Source organism: Dendrobium catenatum, unplaced genomic scaffold (assembly GCF_001605985.2).
Source record: "Dendrobium catenatum unplaced genomic scaffold, ASM160598v2 fragScaff_scaffold_913, whole genome shotgun sequence".
Lineage (NCBI taxonomy): Eukaryota > Viridiplantae > Streptophyta > Magnoliopsida > Asparagales > Orchidaceae > Dendrobium > Dendrobium catenatum.
Genome location: NW_021319375.1, coordinates 446,197 through 462,122, shown reverse-complemented (window position 1 = coordinate 462,122; position 15,926 = coordinate 446,197). Strand labels below are relative to the sequence as shown.

Here is a 15,926-nt window from a genome sequence, read left to right as displayed (position 1 = left end):
TTTACTGCTTTTAGTTAGTTAGCACTTGAGTAGAGGAATGAAACCTTTTTGCTTTTAGTCCTTTTTCAGTTAGGAAGCTGGAATGCCTTTTGCTTATCTTTTGCAAAGGCTCAGGGATAGTTTTTTAGTTTTTAGCTCTTTACTTTGGAAACGCTGAAGTTCATCTTCTTCTTAGAACAAGGTACTGTTCTATTATTTTCTTGCTGTCTTTGCTAATCTGATCACAGGTGCCTACATCATTAGCAGCGGAGGAAATGGATGTATTACTTGGATGGAAGCCTCAGGCCTTAATAATCCACTTATGCTTATTTTAATTCGTGAGTAAGTACGGTTGGGAACCCTCTAACCCGTGCTAGATTACTCTTGAGCGGCAACGACTTGCTGCTGAGATGCACCGTCTGTATGGCGAGTTGCGGCAGGAAATGAGAGAAATCAATGCAAAGCTTGACCGCCTTCAAAACCCACGCACAGCATTCAATCAGGGACCGGGAAACAGGCGTGCGGTCGAGAACGAGCACCCGCGGCAAAGAGGGTCGCAGATTGTGGGGGCTTCAGATTCGGAGGAAGAACTCGACCGTTTCAGGAATTTGGACATTTCCGAGTCAGAAGAGGAAATGGGCTATAGGCAGCGGAGGCGTCCGAGAGGAACTGGCAGATCACACGGTGAGTTCAAGGTAAAACTGGACATTCCGTATTTTGATGGCAGGCTACACATTGAGGATTTCTTGGATTGGGAAAGAACAGTGGAAACGTTCTTTGAATATATGGATATTGAGCCAGAAAGGCAGGTGAAATATGTCGCTTGCCGTCTCAAAGGAGGGGCGGGCGCATGGTGGCAGCAGCTGATACAGTCTCGGCGTAGAGAGGGACGGGGTCAGGTGAGGAGCTGGCATCGAATGAAACAATTATTGCGGGGACAGTACCTACCAACCGACTATGAACAAATGTTGTATGTGCAATATCAGCAATATTGTGTTCAGGGCAATAGATCAGTTAATGAGTATACTGAGGAGTTTTATCGGTTGAGCGCCCGTAATAATTTAAATGAAACGGCTAATCAGATGGTGGCTAGATTTATTGGCGGTTTGAAGGAGACGATTCAGGATAAGTTAGTGCTGAATGATGTGTGGTCGTTGTCTCAAGCAGTCAATTACGCATTAAAGATAGAAATGCAACTGTCGCGGCCTAACAAAGGAGGACATTATAGGCGGAATCCAGAGGTTATGGCGGAGAACAGCCGACCAAATAGTGTTGTCACTCCACAAATCAATAAGCAGCAAAATGTGTCTCCAAGTGCTAGCGACCCCATTGGAGCTATCAATAAAAATGTGGAGCAAAGGGGATTAGCACGGGGGCGAGCACAAGCTAAGGATAATCCATATGCCAAACCAGCTAATATCAAATGTTTTAGATGCTTTCAGCAGTGCCACAAATCAAATGAGTGTCCGACAAGACCTCAGCTCCAAATGATAGACGCAGATGGCGATGATGAAGTAGAAGAAAAGGATGCAGAGTGTGATGAGTTGCATGAAGATGTAGAGGGAGATGAGGGAGAGCATCTTGTATGTGTAATGGAGAAATTGCTGCTTGCTCCGAAGCAATCAACTGTATCACAAAGAAATGCTCTGTTCAAGATTAAGTGTACAGTCAGCGGCAAAGTTTGCGACCTGTTGGTTGACAGTGGTTGTACCGAAAACGTGGTCTCGCGTGCTATGGTGCAAGCCTTGCAATTGAAAACAACTAAGAATCCTAACCCATACAAGATTAGTTGGGTTAAGAAAGGAATGGAGATGGCGGTGACGGACTTATGCAGAGTCTCATTTTCCATTGGCAAGCACTACTCGAGTGAGGTCCTGTGCGACGTACTGGATATGGACGTGTGCCACCTTATTTTGGGCAGGCCATGGAAATATGACGTAGGGGCAATTTATGACTGCAGGGCTAATACTTATGCATTTGACTGGAAGGGGCGGCGGCTTCGTTTATTACCGGGTAGTTCGAGTTCTGAAAACAAATCAGCCAAGAGCTAAACAGCACTGTACTCTGTATCAGCGGCGGCTATGATTAGTGCTTGGAGAGAAACTTCAAACATGTTAGCTTTAATAGTGAAGGAAGTGACAGATTCTAATTCCAGTAATGACCGTCCAGAAGAAGTAAATCAAATTCTGGAACAATTCTCTGATGTGTGCTCTGAAAATCACCCCTCCGAATTGCCGCCAATGCGTTCTATTCAACACCAAATAGAACTCACGCCGGGAGCATCATTGCCGAATCTGCCGCATTACAAACTTAGCCCGAATGAAAACAAGGTGCTTCAGCAAATCGTCGATGAATTGTTGGAGAAGAAGTTTATTCAACATAGCTTAAGTCCATGTGCCATGCCAGTTCTATTGGTACCGAAGAAGGATGGTAACTGGAGGATGTGTATGGACAGTCGCGCCATCAACAAGATCACAGTGAAATTCAGATTTCCTATGCCGAGGTTTGAGGAGATGTTAGAAAGGCTATCGGGTTCAGCCTACTTTTCTAAATTGGATCTTCGCAGCGGCTATCATCAGATCAGAATCCGACCCGGAGACGAATGGAAGACGGCATTCAAAACAAGGGAAGGTCTCTACGAATGGAAGGTGATGCCATTCGGTTTGTGTAATGCGCCGGCTACATTCATGAGAGTGATGAATGAAGTCTTAAGGCCCTTTTTGAATCGCTGCTGCGTGGCGTATTTTGACGACATTTTGGTGTTCAGCAAAAGTTTCGGAGAGCACATGAAGCATTTGAAGGATATTTTGGAAACACTAAGACAGCACAAACTGTATTTAAATATGTCAAAATGCGAATTTGCCACTCGAATGGTGACATTTCTGGGTTTCCGAATTTCGGTTGAGGGAGTCAGTGCTGATCCCAGAAAAATTCAGGCCATTCAAGATTGGCCAACTCCGACTACATTCACTGAAATCAGAAGTTTTCATGGGTTGGCAAATTTTTATAGAAGATTTATTAAGGGATTTAGCATCTTAATGGCACCGTTAACTGAGCTGCTAAAACAGAAGAAGTTCCTGTGGGAGCAAGAGCATGAAAGAAGTTTTAATATTATCAAAGAAGCATTAACCAAGGCACCAGTTCTCGCCTTGCCAAATTTCGAAAAACCTTTTGCTGTGGAAACCGACGCTTCGTCCGTGGGAGTTGGCGCCGTGCTATCGCAAGAAGACAAGCCGATCGAATTTTTCAGCGAGAAACTAAGCTCTCCGAGGCAACGATGGACGGTGTACGAACAAGAGTTATATGCAGTCGTCAGAGCCTTAAAACAATGGGAACACTATCTCCTCCAACAAGATTTTGTTTTGCATAGTGACCACAAAGCCTTACAATACATCAATACACAGAAAAACATCAGCAGAATGCATGCCAGATGGGTATTGTTTTTGCAGAAATTCACTTTTGTATTGAAGCATAAGAGCGGCAAGCAGAACAGGGTCGCCGACGCATTGAGCCGCAGGGCGGCATTGATTACTCAACTCCAAACAGAGTTTTTGGGCCTCGAATGCTTACAGGAAATGTACCATGATGATGCAGATTTCAGTGAAGTGTGGCTGAAGTGCATTTGTAAAAACGGGTCGGATCGACCCGAACCAGAATAGTGTTTGACCCGAACCCGACCCGTGACCCGAAATTGACACCCCTACAATCAAGTGCGGTCCAGGAGGTTTTTGAGGTGGTGCTTCTTTTAGGTTAGCCGATGATTAGTCACGCCGCCAAGCACCATTCCAAAACAAATAAAACAAAAAAAAAGTTAATAATATTGTTGTTTTTGCTTGAGCAGGAAAGATAGAAATATGAGCTAATAGGGAAGACCAAAACGGTGAAGATATTTTAATTTAGTTCCGCCATTGTTGATCAGCTTTATCCCAATTTATTGCATTGAGCTACTGATACTTACGCATTGATTCATTTATGCTTGAACAAATCTGAATCAGTCGTGCTGGCATTATTAATTATTATTTCCACACAAATGATGAGAGAGCCGATCAGTTACGGGGAATTTATGATCGTAGATTAGTCAATTTTTCTATGATTCAAACTTTATTTATACGATCTGTGGATTTGGAAGCATTCGGAAAACTTGGAGATGAGGAGAGAGCCGATCTTTCCGAACCTTGTAATCATCCTCTTCTTCACCTTCTTCTACTTCTCCATCTCCTTCGCCACAGACATCCTTACTCCATCTCATCCACTCTCCTATGGAGAAACCCTCATCTCCGCAAACGGAACCTTTGCGTTCGGCTTCTTCACCCCTCCAAACACCACCAACAGCTATATAGGCATTTGGTAACGCAATCTCGCAATTCAAACCGTCGTCTGGGTTGCCAATCGTCGGAATCCCATTCACAATATCAACGCAACACTGTCAATCATCACCGACGACGCATCTCTCCATCTCATAACTACTGGTAACTCCACTCCTCTTTGGTCTTCCCCTTCCTTCCCCAATTCCACCCCCAATCCCGTCGCTCAACTTCTCGACACCGGTAATTTGGTCATCAGAGCTTCGAATTCCAGCTCCGACTTATGGCAGAATTTTGATTACCCGACCGACATCTTGCTCTCCGGGATGAAGCTTGGCCCGGAACTGAAAATCATCCTCGATCGGAATCTCATGTCGTGGCTGAGCAACTCCGATCCATCTCCGGGTAAATATTCCTTAGTGATTGACACCATTGGCGTTCCCCAGCTGGTCATCCGCGATCTCTCTGGCAGGTGCGTGGATCCGGCGTGGCGGGCCATGGAACGGCTACGCCTTCACCGGTGTCTTCTCTAGAAGATTATTCTCCATCGACCTCTACCGAGACTTCAGCCAAGGCTTCCACTCCACTTCGGAGGAGATTTTTTACTACTACAACACGATCGGTGGCACCATTTCTACATTGACCATGGATCAAAAATGGGTAGTCAATATATACCTATGGAAAGCATCGTCTCAGAAGTGGAATCTTTTGTGGTTCGCACCTAGCGACCCTTGCGACTTCTTTCCGGCATGCGGAACCAATGCCATCTGCGACTCCAGCAGCTCACCGATGTGCCAGTGTCTTGGTGGATTTAATCCCAAGAATCTGGTGAGTTGGAGCAGGAGAAATAGGTCTGATGGGTGCGTTAGGGGGGCAGCGCTTGGCTGCAGCGAGAACGAATCCGACGAGTTCTTGGTGGTGCGCGGCACGACGCTGCTGGATACGACGGAGGCGGTGGCGAATATGAGCTTGGGCTTGGATGAGTGTAAAAGAAGGTGTTTGATGAATTTCTCCTGTAGGGCTTATGCGAGCGTTTATCTGAGTGGCGGGGGTGGATTTGGATGACGGAGATTAAAGATCTCAGATCCTCCGCGGACAACAGGCAGCAGGATCTCTTCATCCGGGTCGCCGCACCAATTAATGGATCTAACGGTATATATATCATTACTCAATTAAATTCTATTTTAACACAAAGCTATTTTTAAAATTTTGCCTGACATTGTTGGATACGGTACGGCTCTTTGGTTCATTGCATTTACACTTACAGACTGAAGCATTTATGATCCTAATTTTACTTTGACTTACTTATGATAAGGCATTGGTCGGGCTGGCAATTATTTTTTCTCTAATTTATTCTTGAATTGTTCAAATAGTAGATCTAAGATGTGAAGTGAATATTGTGTCTTCTCTCTAAGTACGTGAACTTCAGGTGATATTTATGAAACTTTTAATTTTTATGTCATTGAAGCCTTGAAGAAACAATAGAATAAGAGAATTGATTAAAATATTGAAGGAAGAAACTATGGCTTTTTGTTAGGTATTCGTCCAGTTTTAGATTATTTGTTCCTTAGGACCTTGTTGTCTTAGTAGATTCATTCTTCTATAAATAGAGGGGTTGCAATGGAGATTGGAAGCTCATGAAAGAGGATTAAAGAAAATTTCCCGTTAGCTCTCTCTCCCTCTCTTCCCCCTCCCCCTCTCTCATCCAAGAAGATTCAACTTCCTCAAAAAAATTCATACTGCTTATTAAAGTAGTTTTCTAGTACACAAATTTCTAGTTCAAAAAAATTTTGAAATAAAAAAGTTAATTTATAAAGCTGTCGCAAACAAAACCTATATTATGTGAGAAAAACAGAAGACGTTTGGTTGATCATCTACATGACAAAGACAAAGTGATTGAAGTAATGAGATTTATAAAATCAAGTTAAATTGATGGAGTATAAGCCAATTAAATATTGATTTTCATGAAGCAGAAAGAAGTGAAGGGAAAAATCTATCTATCAACTGTATGTTATGTCGGCATTCTTAATGGAGTTCTTAAAGCAAATATTTATGTGTAGCTACTATAAGATTTTAAGGTAGAATGAGAAAAAAATCAAACCTTTAATTATGACATGCATTGAATTAAGCGAATAAGGTTTTAAAGTTCTGACATGCAAGACAATATCTTATAAACTTCTTGACGAAGCCCCTCGATCGAAGGTTGCAGATGACTCCAGCAACGGTACCTGAAACAGAGAAACTCACAAGAAAACAAGTAAAACCGAAAGAAGCTCTTCCCAGGGTAATGGTATTTTGGTATATCAACAAAAACTGTCCTCCTACTACATTCTACTACCTATAAGTATACTGTAATTTTCTACTATCTGGAATATTCCCTATACTATAAATGGGGTATGAAGTAAAAAGGTAAAAAGGACTAGAATAGCAAACTTGGCAGACTAGTGGAGAATGCAGAAAACGAAGATAATTGTATCAAGGCCTAAGTATGCACTGCATCAGTCCTCCCCTGCATTTGGAGAGCTCGACTCGGACGAGCTAATGGAGGTCGGGGCGCTGTCTGGAGGGTGATAAGGCCAAATATCATATACATTGAAAGTGACGAAGTGTTGTAGCTTGCTGGCAAATTGGCAATGTAGGCGTTGTCGTTAATCTTGGTAGTGATTGGGAATGGTCCTATTTTCCGTCGACTGAGTTTGGAGTAAGTGCCCGGCGGGAACCGTTCGCGGCGTAAACGCACCATGACTAGATCACCAACGTGAAAGAGTTTTTCACGGCGACGGAGGTCTTTATAAGCCTTGTAAGACTGGTTGGACTGATGAAGTTTCTTTCGGACGTCCTTCAGCATGTCCGAATACTTGGTAGTGAACTTGGTAGCCATTTCGGACCTGCACTTGGGCAAAACAGCCACGTTCAATGCCAGATTAGGCACCTTGGTGTAAACTATGTTAAACGGAGGCTTTCCCGTTGATCTGTTGACCATGGAATTATAAGCAAACTTAGCCGTGCTCAACATTTCTTCCCATTGCTTAGGGGTGTATCGACCCAACCCGACCCGGGACGGATCCCGCTCGCAACGGGCCGCGGCCAAACCTATCAGACATTCCAGGATCTGGCTTTGGAATTTGCTTCGGAACTTTTCTTCCAAACATTACACACAGAACAGACACACAGAGCTACTAAAAACATCAAATGCAGCGGAACAAATCATCTATCTTTTTCTTCCTCAAAATAATCATATACAAATACAGTACATGGCTGACAGAAAGAAACAAAGCAAAAAATTCATGACTGTACAAAAATCAAGAAGTACAAAAGTACCTACAACTGATCAGACGCTGGAACTCTACTCCAGAACTTCCTTCCCTTTCCCAGAACCTGAAAACCACGCAGAAAACAAGGGTGAGCTCAACAGCTCAGCAAGACATCAAACCTCCAATCAAAATCCTCAGAATCCAAAACCGTACAAAAATCAAAACCAAATCAGACAGAACGAATCAGATCAGAACAGAACGTGTCAAATCAAAACAGAGTCGCATTCAGAAGTACTGACATAATAGATACGGACAGAATCAGAAATCAGAAATCAGAATCATTAGATCATTTCATATCAGAAATCACATCCGAACAGACAAAATAGTACAGAATCACAGAACAGAACTGACAAAATCAGAAATCATATCAAAATCGTACAGAAATCAGAATAATTCAGAGCAAATTAATTTTATATCTAATTCCCTAACACTGACAGAATCTCTACGGATTCTGGCCCCTTATGCCTCCCTTCCCAGACACTGACAGAATCTCTACGGATTCTGGCCCCTTATGCCTCCCTTTGTGCTCACGGCACCAGAACAGATGTGCTTATAGCACCAGAACAGATTCATCGGATTCGGAACAGAACTGATTTTCAGATTGAGCTCATTTCAGATTTCCCTGACACTAACAGGATCTCTTAGGATCCTGGCCCCTTATAACTCCCTATTTATAGCACACAAACATAGTATATCAATTCAGAATAAATCCGGACAATTTCAGAAATCGTATAAAATTCGGCAGCACAAGGGCAGTATACGGAAATTACACAATTTTTCCTGCAAATCAAAATTTACCAAATTCGCACAGAATATACAGAATAACATTTCAATACTTTTATTCTACTGCCCAGACAAATTCAGACAACACAAAAAATTACAGTCGACGAAAAACGCTGCTAAATCAAAACGGTCCGGACAAAAATCTCCAGAAAATATTCAAAATGTGCACACTCGGCACGTCAACAACATACAGAAAATTACGCGGTAAAAACTGAACCAGACGGAAAATACGGACAAAATTCGTCAACAAAAACAAATTCCGGACAGAAAATACCGCCAAACTCGACGGTTCTGAAAATTGAGAAAGTCGGATTGTGCCTTACCTTGCGTACAGCAATTTACTGAACTGTCAGAACGAACGAAAATGGTCCCGCGTTGTCCCGAAATCAACTTTTCTCTTTTCCTTCTCTCTCCTCGGATGAAAAATCTGATTTTAATTTTTTTCTCTCTCCTCAAAATGAATCCTTTTCTCTTAAGTAACCTTGAGATCGGCCCGGCCGATCGCCCATATCGGCCCGGCCGATGTGACCAAAATAGCATCGTCCAGGACAAATTTCCAGGACGATCTTTACTTTTTCTTGGACGATCAAAACCCTTGCTCTCTGTCTTGTGCCATGAACAGATCGTCCCGGGACGATGACCCTATCAGCCTGGACAATCAGAACAAATAATTTCGTCCTGGGATAATTTTTCAGGCCGATAATTAATTTTTCTTGGACGATAAAAACCTCTACTCTCTGACTTTTGCCCTGAACTGAGCGGCCTGGGACGATGCCCATATCGGCCCGGCCGATACTGGAGCAAAAACACTTCCTGGGTTTCTGTACCGAGCTGTACCGAGTCTTTTACATTGATCGTCCCGGGACGATCCATGATCGGCCCGGACGATCCTGGAGCAAAAACAGTTCCTGGAGCAGATTGATGTTACAAGGGGTATCTTGTACCAAACAGCGAAGCATGTTACCCAAGGTGCGGTTAACCACTTCAGTTTGTCCATCTGTCTGGGGATGGTATGCGGAGCTCAGGCGTAAATCTGTACCCAGACGTTTCCACAGTTCCCGCCAGAAATGGCTTATGAATTTTACATCTCTGTCCGAAGTGAGCCTTCGCGGCACCCCATGCAACCTAACAATTTGGTGAAAAAAAGGTGAGCAACATGAAGATCATTCGAGGATTTTTTACACGCAAGGAAGTGTGCCATTTTGGAAAATCGGTCGACGACGACCATGATGGAGTCATTGCCTCTTTGCGTGCGGGGAAGGCCAAGTACGAAGTCTAAGCTCAGATCCTCCGATATTGTATCCAGAACTGGTAGTGGTAGGTAGAGACCGGTGTTTTGGGCACCGCCTTTATAGCTTTGGCATACTGGGCAGCGGTCGACGAACAGCAGGACATCACGCCAGAGTCTCGGCCAAAAGAATCTGCATTTGAGTTGTGCCAAGGTTTTTTCGCGTCCCGCATGGCTGCGAGACCCCCGCAATGTGCTTCATGAATCAAGTGTAAGTGCCACGACGAAGCCGGGATACAGAGCAAATTTTGGTGGAACAGGAAACCATGGCGGATGGTAAAGTCTGGAGCACCCTCTGGCTGTAAGCATGCATGCCAAATTGCCGAGAACTCAGGATCGGTAGCATACAGTTCCTGTAAACAAACTAGCCCAGAGAATTCGGTTTGGAGTTGGCTCAATAGAGCCATTTTTCGACTGAGTGCGTCCACAATCTTATTCTGGTGACCCGGCTGGTGTTTGAGAACAAAGGAAAACTTTTGGAGGAAAGAAACCCACCGGGCATGCATCCTATTGACATGCTTTTGGCTGTTGATGAATTGGAGGCATTTATTGTCGGTGCAGATGACAAAATCTTGGTGTAAGAGGTAAGGTTCCCACTGTTTGAGTGCACGAACCACGAAATATAATTCCTGTTCATAAGCCGACCAACATTGGCACGTGGGACAAAGCTTTTCGCTGAAGTATGCCACCAGTCTCCCTTCTTGCGACAAAACAGCGCCTACCCCAATCGAAGAAGCATCGGTTTCCACCGTGAAGAGTTTGTCAAAATTGGGAATAGCTAGAACTGGGGCGGTGGTGAGGGCAGCTTTCAAGGCTTCGAAACTGTCCTGTTGCGGAGCTCCCCAATGAAATACCTTAGCCTTAAGGCAGTCGGTAATTGGGCTCATGATAATACTGAACCCTCTAATGAATTTGCGATAAAAGTTTGCAAGGCCGTGAAAACTCCTGATTTCAAAAAAAAAATAAGTGGGTGTCGGCCAATTAAGGATGGCGGAGACCTTATCCTTGTTCATTTCCACACCTTCACTTGACACAATAAAGCCCAGGAAGTTAACTTGGGAGGTAGAGAACTCACATTTTGAAAGATTAAGATAAAGCTTGTTTTCCTGTAGCTCCATGAAAAGCTGTCGCAGATGGCTAAGATGGTCCTCCAACGAGCGGCTGAAAACTAAAATATCATCAAAATAGGCTATACAAAACCTTCCCCAGATGGCTTTAGTAAGTCGTGTATCAATCACATAAAGGTTGAAGGTGCATTGCACAGCCAAAAGGGCATAACTCTCCATTCATAGAGCCCCATTGGCGTCTTGAACGCAATCTTCCACTCGTCACCGGGCCGGATACGGATTTTGTGATATCCGCTGCGAAGATTAAGCTTTGAGAATACGGAGGCTCCAACCAACTTATCAAGCAATTCTTCTATTCAGGGTACCGGAAAACGGTATTTAACTGTGATTTTATTGATAGCCCGGATATCAACGCACAGTTGCCATTCTCCATTCTTCTTGGGAACCAGTAGAGCGGGAACTGCATATGTACTGATGCTATCTTGGATGAGCTGTTTGTTTAGCAGTTCCTCAATAATTGACTGTAGTATCTGTTGCTCCTTTGGGCTGAGTCGGTAGTGGGGTAAGTTGGAAAGGGTGGCGTTTGGGACCAGATCTATTTGGTGTTGGACACTTCTCATAGGCGGCAAACTGGACGGGAGGTCCTGCGGACAAATATCAGCAAAGGTCTGGAGGAGATCCTGGATTTCACAAGGCAGGGATGTGGTACTTTGGTCGGCCGCATCAGTCACCAACAAAGCCCACATAATAGAAGTGTCTTGCCAAGACAGCAGCAGAGTAGGTCCGGAGACAATTTACATCACAGTAGGGGGACTGTCACAGCTAGAATTCTTGTCTTCGCGTGCTGTGGGCAAGAAGCGCAGTCGTCGACCTTTCCAGTCTAGTGAGTAAGCATTGGCCCTGCCATCATATATGACCCCCGCATCGAACTGCCACGGACGACCCAAAATCAAGTGACACACGTCCATGTCTAGGACATCGCACAATACCTCACACACGTATTGTCGACCAATCGAGAATGTGACTTGGCACATTTCAGTTACAGGAATCTCAATACCTCGCTTCACCCAACTAATCTTGTATGGCTGGGGATTCTTTGTGGTTTTGAGCTGGAGGGCGTGGACCACTGACCAGGATATGATATTCTCAGTACAATCGCTATTAACCAGAAGGTCGCAGACCTTACCACTGATGGTGCACCTTGTCTTAAATATGGAATTCCTTTGAGAGGCGTTGGAGCGGTTAGGAGTGATCAATAGTTTCTCCACGACACAGATTATAGGATTGCCATCATCCCCATCAACATCCTCTACATCTGGGCTGTCTCCCTCATTGGGATTATTAGAGCCTTCACCATCTTCATTTTCCATTAATTGTAACTGCTGTCGTTGAGGACATTCGTTGGATTTATGTCCCGGTTGAAAACAACGAAAACACTTTAAGGAGCTGGGCTTGGCATAGGGATTAGTCGGTACTGAGTACTTGTTCTTGAGCAGAGTCTTTCCATCCGGAGTATTTCCTGCTGTTTTAGGGAATTGCACGGCCAGGGGAGGTGCAACCGGGTTTGGAGTAGGCTTCACAACACTCGAACCCGCTTTAGTAGGATCCGCCATGCTATCCATAAGAGGCCGTCTAGAATACTGAAACCGTGAAGGTCTGTTATGCTGCATCTCAATCCGCAGGGCAAAATTAATGGCCTGTGATAACGACCATACAGAGTTTAATTGAAGCTTATCTTGGATTGATTCCTTGAGGCCTCCAATGTATCGAGCTACTAACTGATTTGTAGACTCATTCAAATTATTTCACGCGCTCAGTCGGTGAAATTCTTCAGAGTACTCGCTGACCGAGCGGTTTCCTTGAACACAATGCTGGTACCTCATGTAAAGTATTTGCTCATAATCGGTCGGCAAAAACTGGGAATGCAACAGTTGCTTCATCCGTGCTAAGCTGCGGACTGGACCCTTCAATTCTCGTTGTCTCATTTGTAGCAGCTGAGTCCACCACGCGCTCGCCCCACTTCTCAAGCGGCAAGCTACATATTTCACTTGTTTGGACGCTTCAATGTCCATATAGTCGAAGAAATTCTTGATTGCTTTCTCCCAATCCAGATAGTCCTCTATATGCAGGTGCCCATCAAAAAACGATATATCCACTTTAACCTTGAATTCAGTTTCAGTTCGAGGCGGAGCAGGTCGTCGCCGATGACGATTTGGTCCAGCATTGTAAGTTAGACATTCGTCATCGTCCGCCAATTCACTCTGGATTGCTTCGCGTTCAAACTGCAACTCTTCTTCATAATCAGATGCATCTTGCATAGGTGGAAGTGCTCGACGCCATTGCCGATCAAGGTCCAATCCACGTCGCCCTCCTGGAACCCTCTCCGGTGCAGGTTCTCGACGCGGTGGTTGGTGCGGGGTCCTGATGCGGTTGAGATGAATCTCTCAGCGCATTTCTAAGGATAGGCGTTGCACATCTGCCGACAGATCTTCCAATCGGCGAAGGATGGTAGCCTGGTTCTCCCACAGTGTTTCGAAGCTCCGATCATCTTCGGTAGCCGGTCCCTTGCCCTTGTCCGTCATCCTGCAATGGTGCTCTAATACCAACCTGACGAAGCCCCTCGATCGAAGGTTGCAGATGCCTCCAGCAACGGTACCTGAAACAGAGAAACTCACAAGAAAACAAGTAAAACCGGGAGAGCTCTTCCCAGGATAATGGTATTTTGGTATATCAGCAAAAACTGTCCTCCTCCTACATTCTCCTACCTATAAGTATACTGTAGTTTTCTACTATCTGGAATATTCCCTATACTATAAGTGGGGTATCAAGTAAAAAGGTAAAAAGGTAAAAAGGACTAGAATAGCAAACTTTGCAGACTAGTGGAGAATGCAGAAAACGGAGATAATTGTATCAAGGCCTAAGTATGCACTGCATCACTTCTAGCTCGTGGAGATAATCTAACTATATTAATAAAATTCTAATGTACCTAACTATATTAATAAAATTCTAATGTACTACGAGGAAACTAAAAAAGAGGATGCTCACCTATAAATGCAGGTGGTATCCTCTTTGTTTGTAACACAATACAAAGATTGCTTGAGCTATCAAAAAGAAGCTATTTAATTACAAGCTCTTTTTTCAATTTCTTTTTTCCAGAACACAAATATTGCTACATTTTTTTGACTTCATACTGCACTACTTTTGTGAATAACAGGGAGGGGCAAGAAAAAGACATGGATTTTCTTCACAATGCCAGTAGCTTCTGTATTATTGCTTCTAATATTTTTGATACTTGTGACAAGGAGATGGAAACGCGTTTCAAAAGTTTGAAATATTCTTATTTTACTTTGATTATACTATATATATACATATAAAAAAACTAAACTTTTTTTTCTTAATTCCAAGAAGAAGAGGAACAATCAATTTCTTATGTAAATTGGGGTCATGAAATTATGCATGAAGCCAATAAAGAAGGGAATTCATAAATATCATTCTTTAAATTTGCTCAAGTTGTGAGTGCTACAAACAACTTTTCAGATTTTAACAAGTTTGGATAAGGTGGTTTTGGACCTGTTTATAAGGTAAAATCTTTATAAACTTTTTCAATGCTATGTGAAACTCTTCAGTGCATTGTGAAATTGATATGTAATGTGCAAATGCTCTTATATTTGATATAATTTCAGGGCAAATTACCAGAGGGACAAAATGTAGCGATCAAAAGGCTGTCTACAAGATCAGGGCAAGGTTTCGAGGAGTTCAAGAATGAAATTTTATTAATTGCTAAACTTCAACACAGGAATTTAGTAAGGTTATTAGGATGTTGTATTCATGGCGAAGAGAAGATGCTGATATATGAGTTCATGCCTAATAGGAGTTTGGATGTCTTTCTTTTCGGTAAGTTCACATCAAGTTATGAAGGAATAAATCATAAATCTTGTCTAGTAATCAAAATATATAATCCTCTTATTGTTTTACTGGAAGTGCTAATTATGTTCTATTTTCTTCAGATGTTAAACAGGGAGTAAAATTAGATTGGACAAAACGTTTCCTAATAATTGAAGGAATAGCTCAGGGGCTTATTTATCTTCATAAGCACTCTAGATTAAGAATCATTCTTCGAGATTTAAAGGCAAGCAACATTCTCTTGGATGCTGATATGAATCCTAAACTCTCAGATTTTGGTTTGGCAAGAATTTTTTATGCTGATGAAAGCCAAGCAAAGACTTGAAGGATTGTTGGCACCTAGCAAGTTTATGAAATACTCATCACTCTGTTTTAAAACAAATTTTGATTTGGTCTCATTTGGTTGCTTGCATGTGGAACATACATTTAAAACAAGTTTTTTTTTTTCACAGTATCAAAACCAAAATCAACATCTTTAATATATTTTTCAACTCCACATTAGGGGTGTCAATATTTGACACGACACAAAAATCCGACTCGAATCTGATCCGAAAATTTTGGGTTAGATCCGACCCGGTTTTAAAATGGTAGGGTTTGGGTTGACCCGTCGGATTTCCGGGTCAAATTGACCTGACCGCGCGCCTGCCCGAGCTTGCCTGCCCGCCTTCTGCCATACACCGTCGCCGTCCTCGAGTTAACTACTCTGGTCTTTTCCATGTTGTTCTCCCTAACGATGTTTGGCCAAATTATAACGAAGTAGCAGCAATCATACATTTACTTGCACCAGCTTTTAGGAAACGTACAGGTAGACCGAGGTGTTGACCCCTATACTTCATTCAAACCACGTGCGAAAGGACCAAATTGGTGAGTAAAGCGATACCCGCATTGGCGCCACGTGTTATTTGAAAGATCAAACGACCTCTGATTGCCAAACGGACGATGTTGTTGCGATCAGGACGTCGAATTCTGCTAGGTCAAAGCCCCTCGCAATTGAATCGGACGAGATCGGTCAAAAGGGACGACCGACACCAGAAATTAAAGTGCAAGACTGATCAAACGATCCCGGATTGACGAATAGACTTCATCGTTGCATCCGGAATATTGCCAACTATGAAAATTGCATTTTGTTTATTCCATTTGGAGTATCTAGATTGGTAGCACAAATTCCAATGTAATGCAAAGATGCGTATATCGAGGAAACGAGGCCTCAAAGATGCTCGGACAACATCCGATCGACGAAGAAACAGTACCATTGCGTCTGGAACGTCATCGACATTCAGAATATACA

General features: G+C 43.2%; 2 protein-coding genes and 1 pseudogene across 2 annotated transcripts; all 3 read left to right on the top strand.

The window, feature by feature from the left end:
• The first annotated feature begins 389 nt into the window (after positions 1 to 389).
• LOC110109634 lies at positions 390 to 2,030 on the top strand. The gene has a single exon (XM_020840812.1). It carries the CDS (start codon positions 390 to 392, stop codon positions 2,028 to 2,030), a length of 1,641 nt encoding a protein of 546 aa, XP_020696471.1.
• Positions 2,031 to 4,609: 2,579 nt separating this feature from the next.
• Positions 4,610 to 5,348, top strand: LOC110109635 (S-locus-specific glycoprotein S6-like). Its single transcript, XM_028697337.1, has 2 exons — positions 4,610 to 4,688; positions 4,756 to 5,348. The coding sequence occupies exons 1-2, from the start codon at positions 4,610 to 4,612 to the stop codon at positions 5,346 to 5,348; spliced, it is 672 nt and encodes a 223-aa protein (XP_028553170.1).
• A 7,892-nt stretch (positions 5,349 to 13,240) lies between these two features.
• LOC110109631 overlaps positions 13,241 to 15,926 on the top strand; it is a 36,721-nt pseudogene continuing 34,035 nt past the window's right edge.

What these genes read in the sequence shown, in the direction of transcription:
- LOC110109635 (XM_028697337.1), top strand. Translation starts at nt 4,610, where the DNA reads ATGAAGCTTGGCCCGGAACTGAAAATCATCCTCGATCGGAATCTCATG. An exon ending in CAACTCCGATCCATCTCCGG is followed by an intron (nt 4,689 to 4,755) that starts GTAAATATTCCT and finishes TCTCTCTGGCAG; the next exon opens with GTGCGTGGATCCGGCGTGGC.
- LOC110109634 (XM_020840812.1), top strand. Translation starts at nt 390, where the DNA reads ATGCACCGTCTGTATGGCGAGTTGCGGCAGGAAATGAGAGAAATCAAT.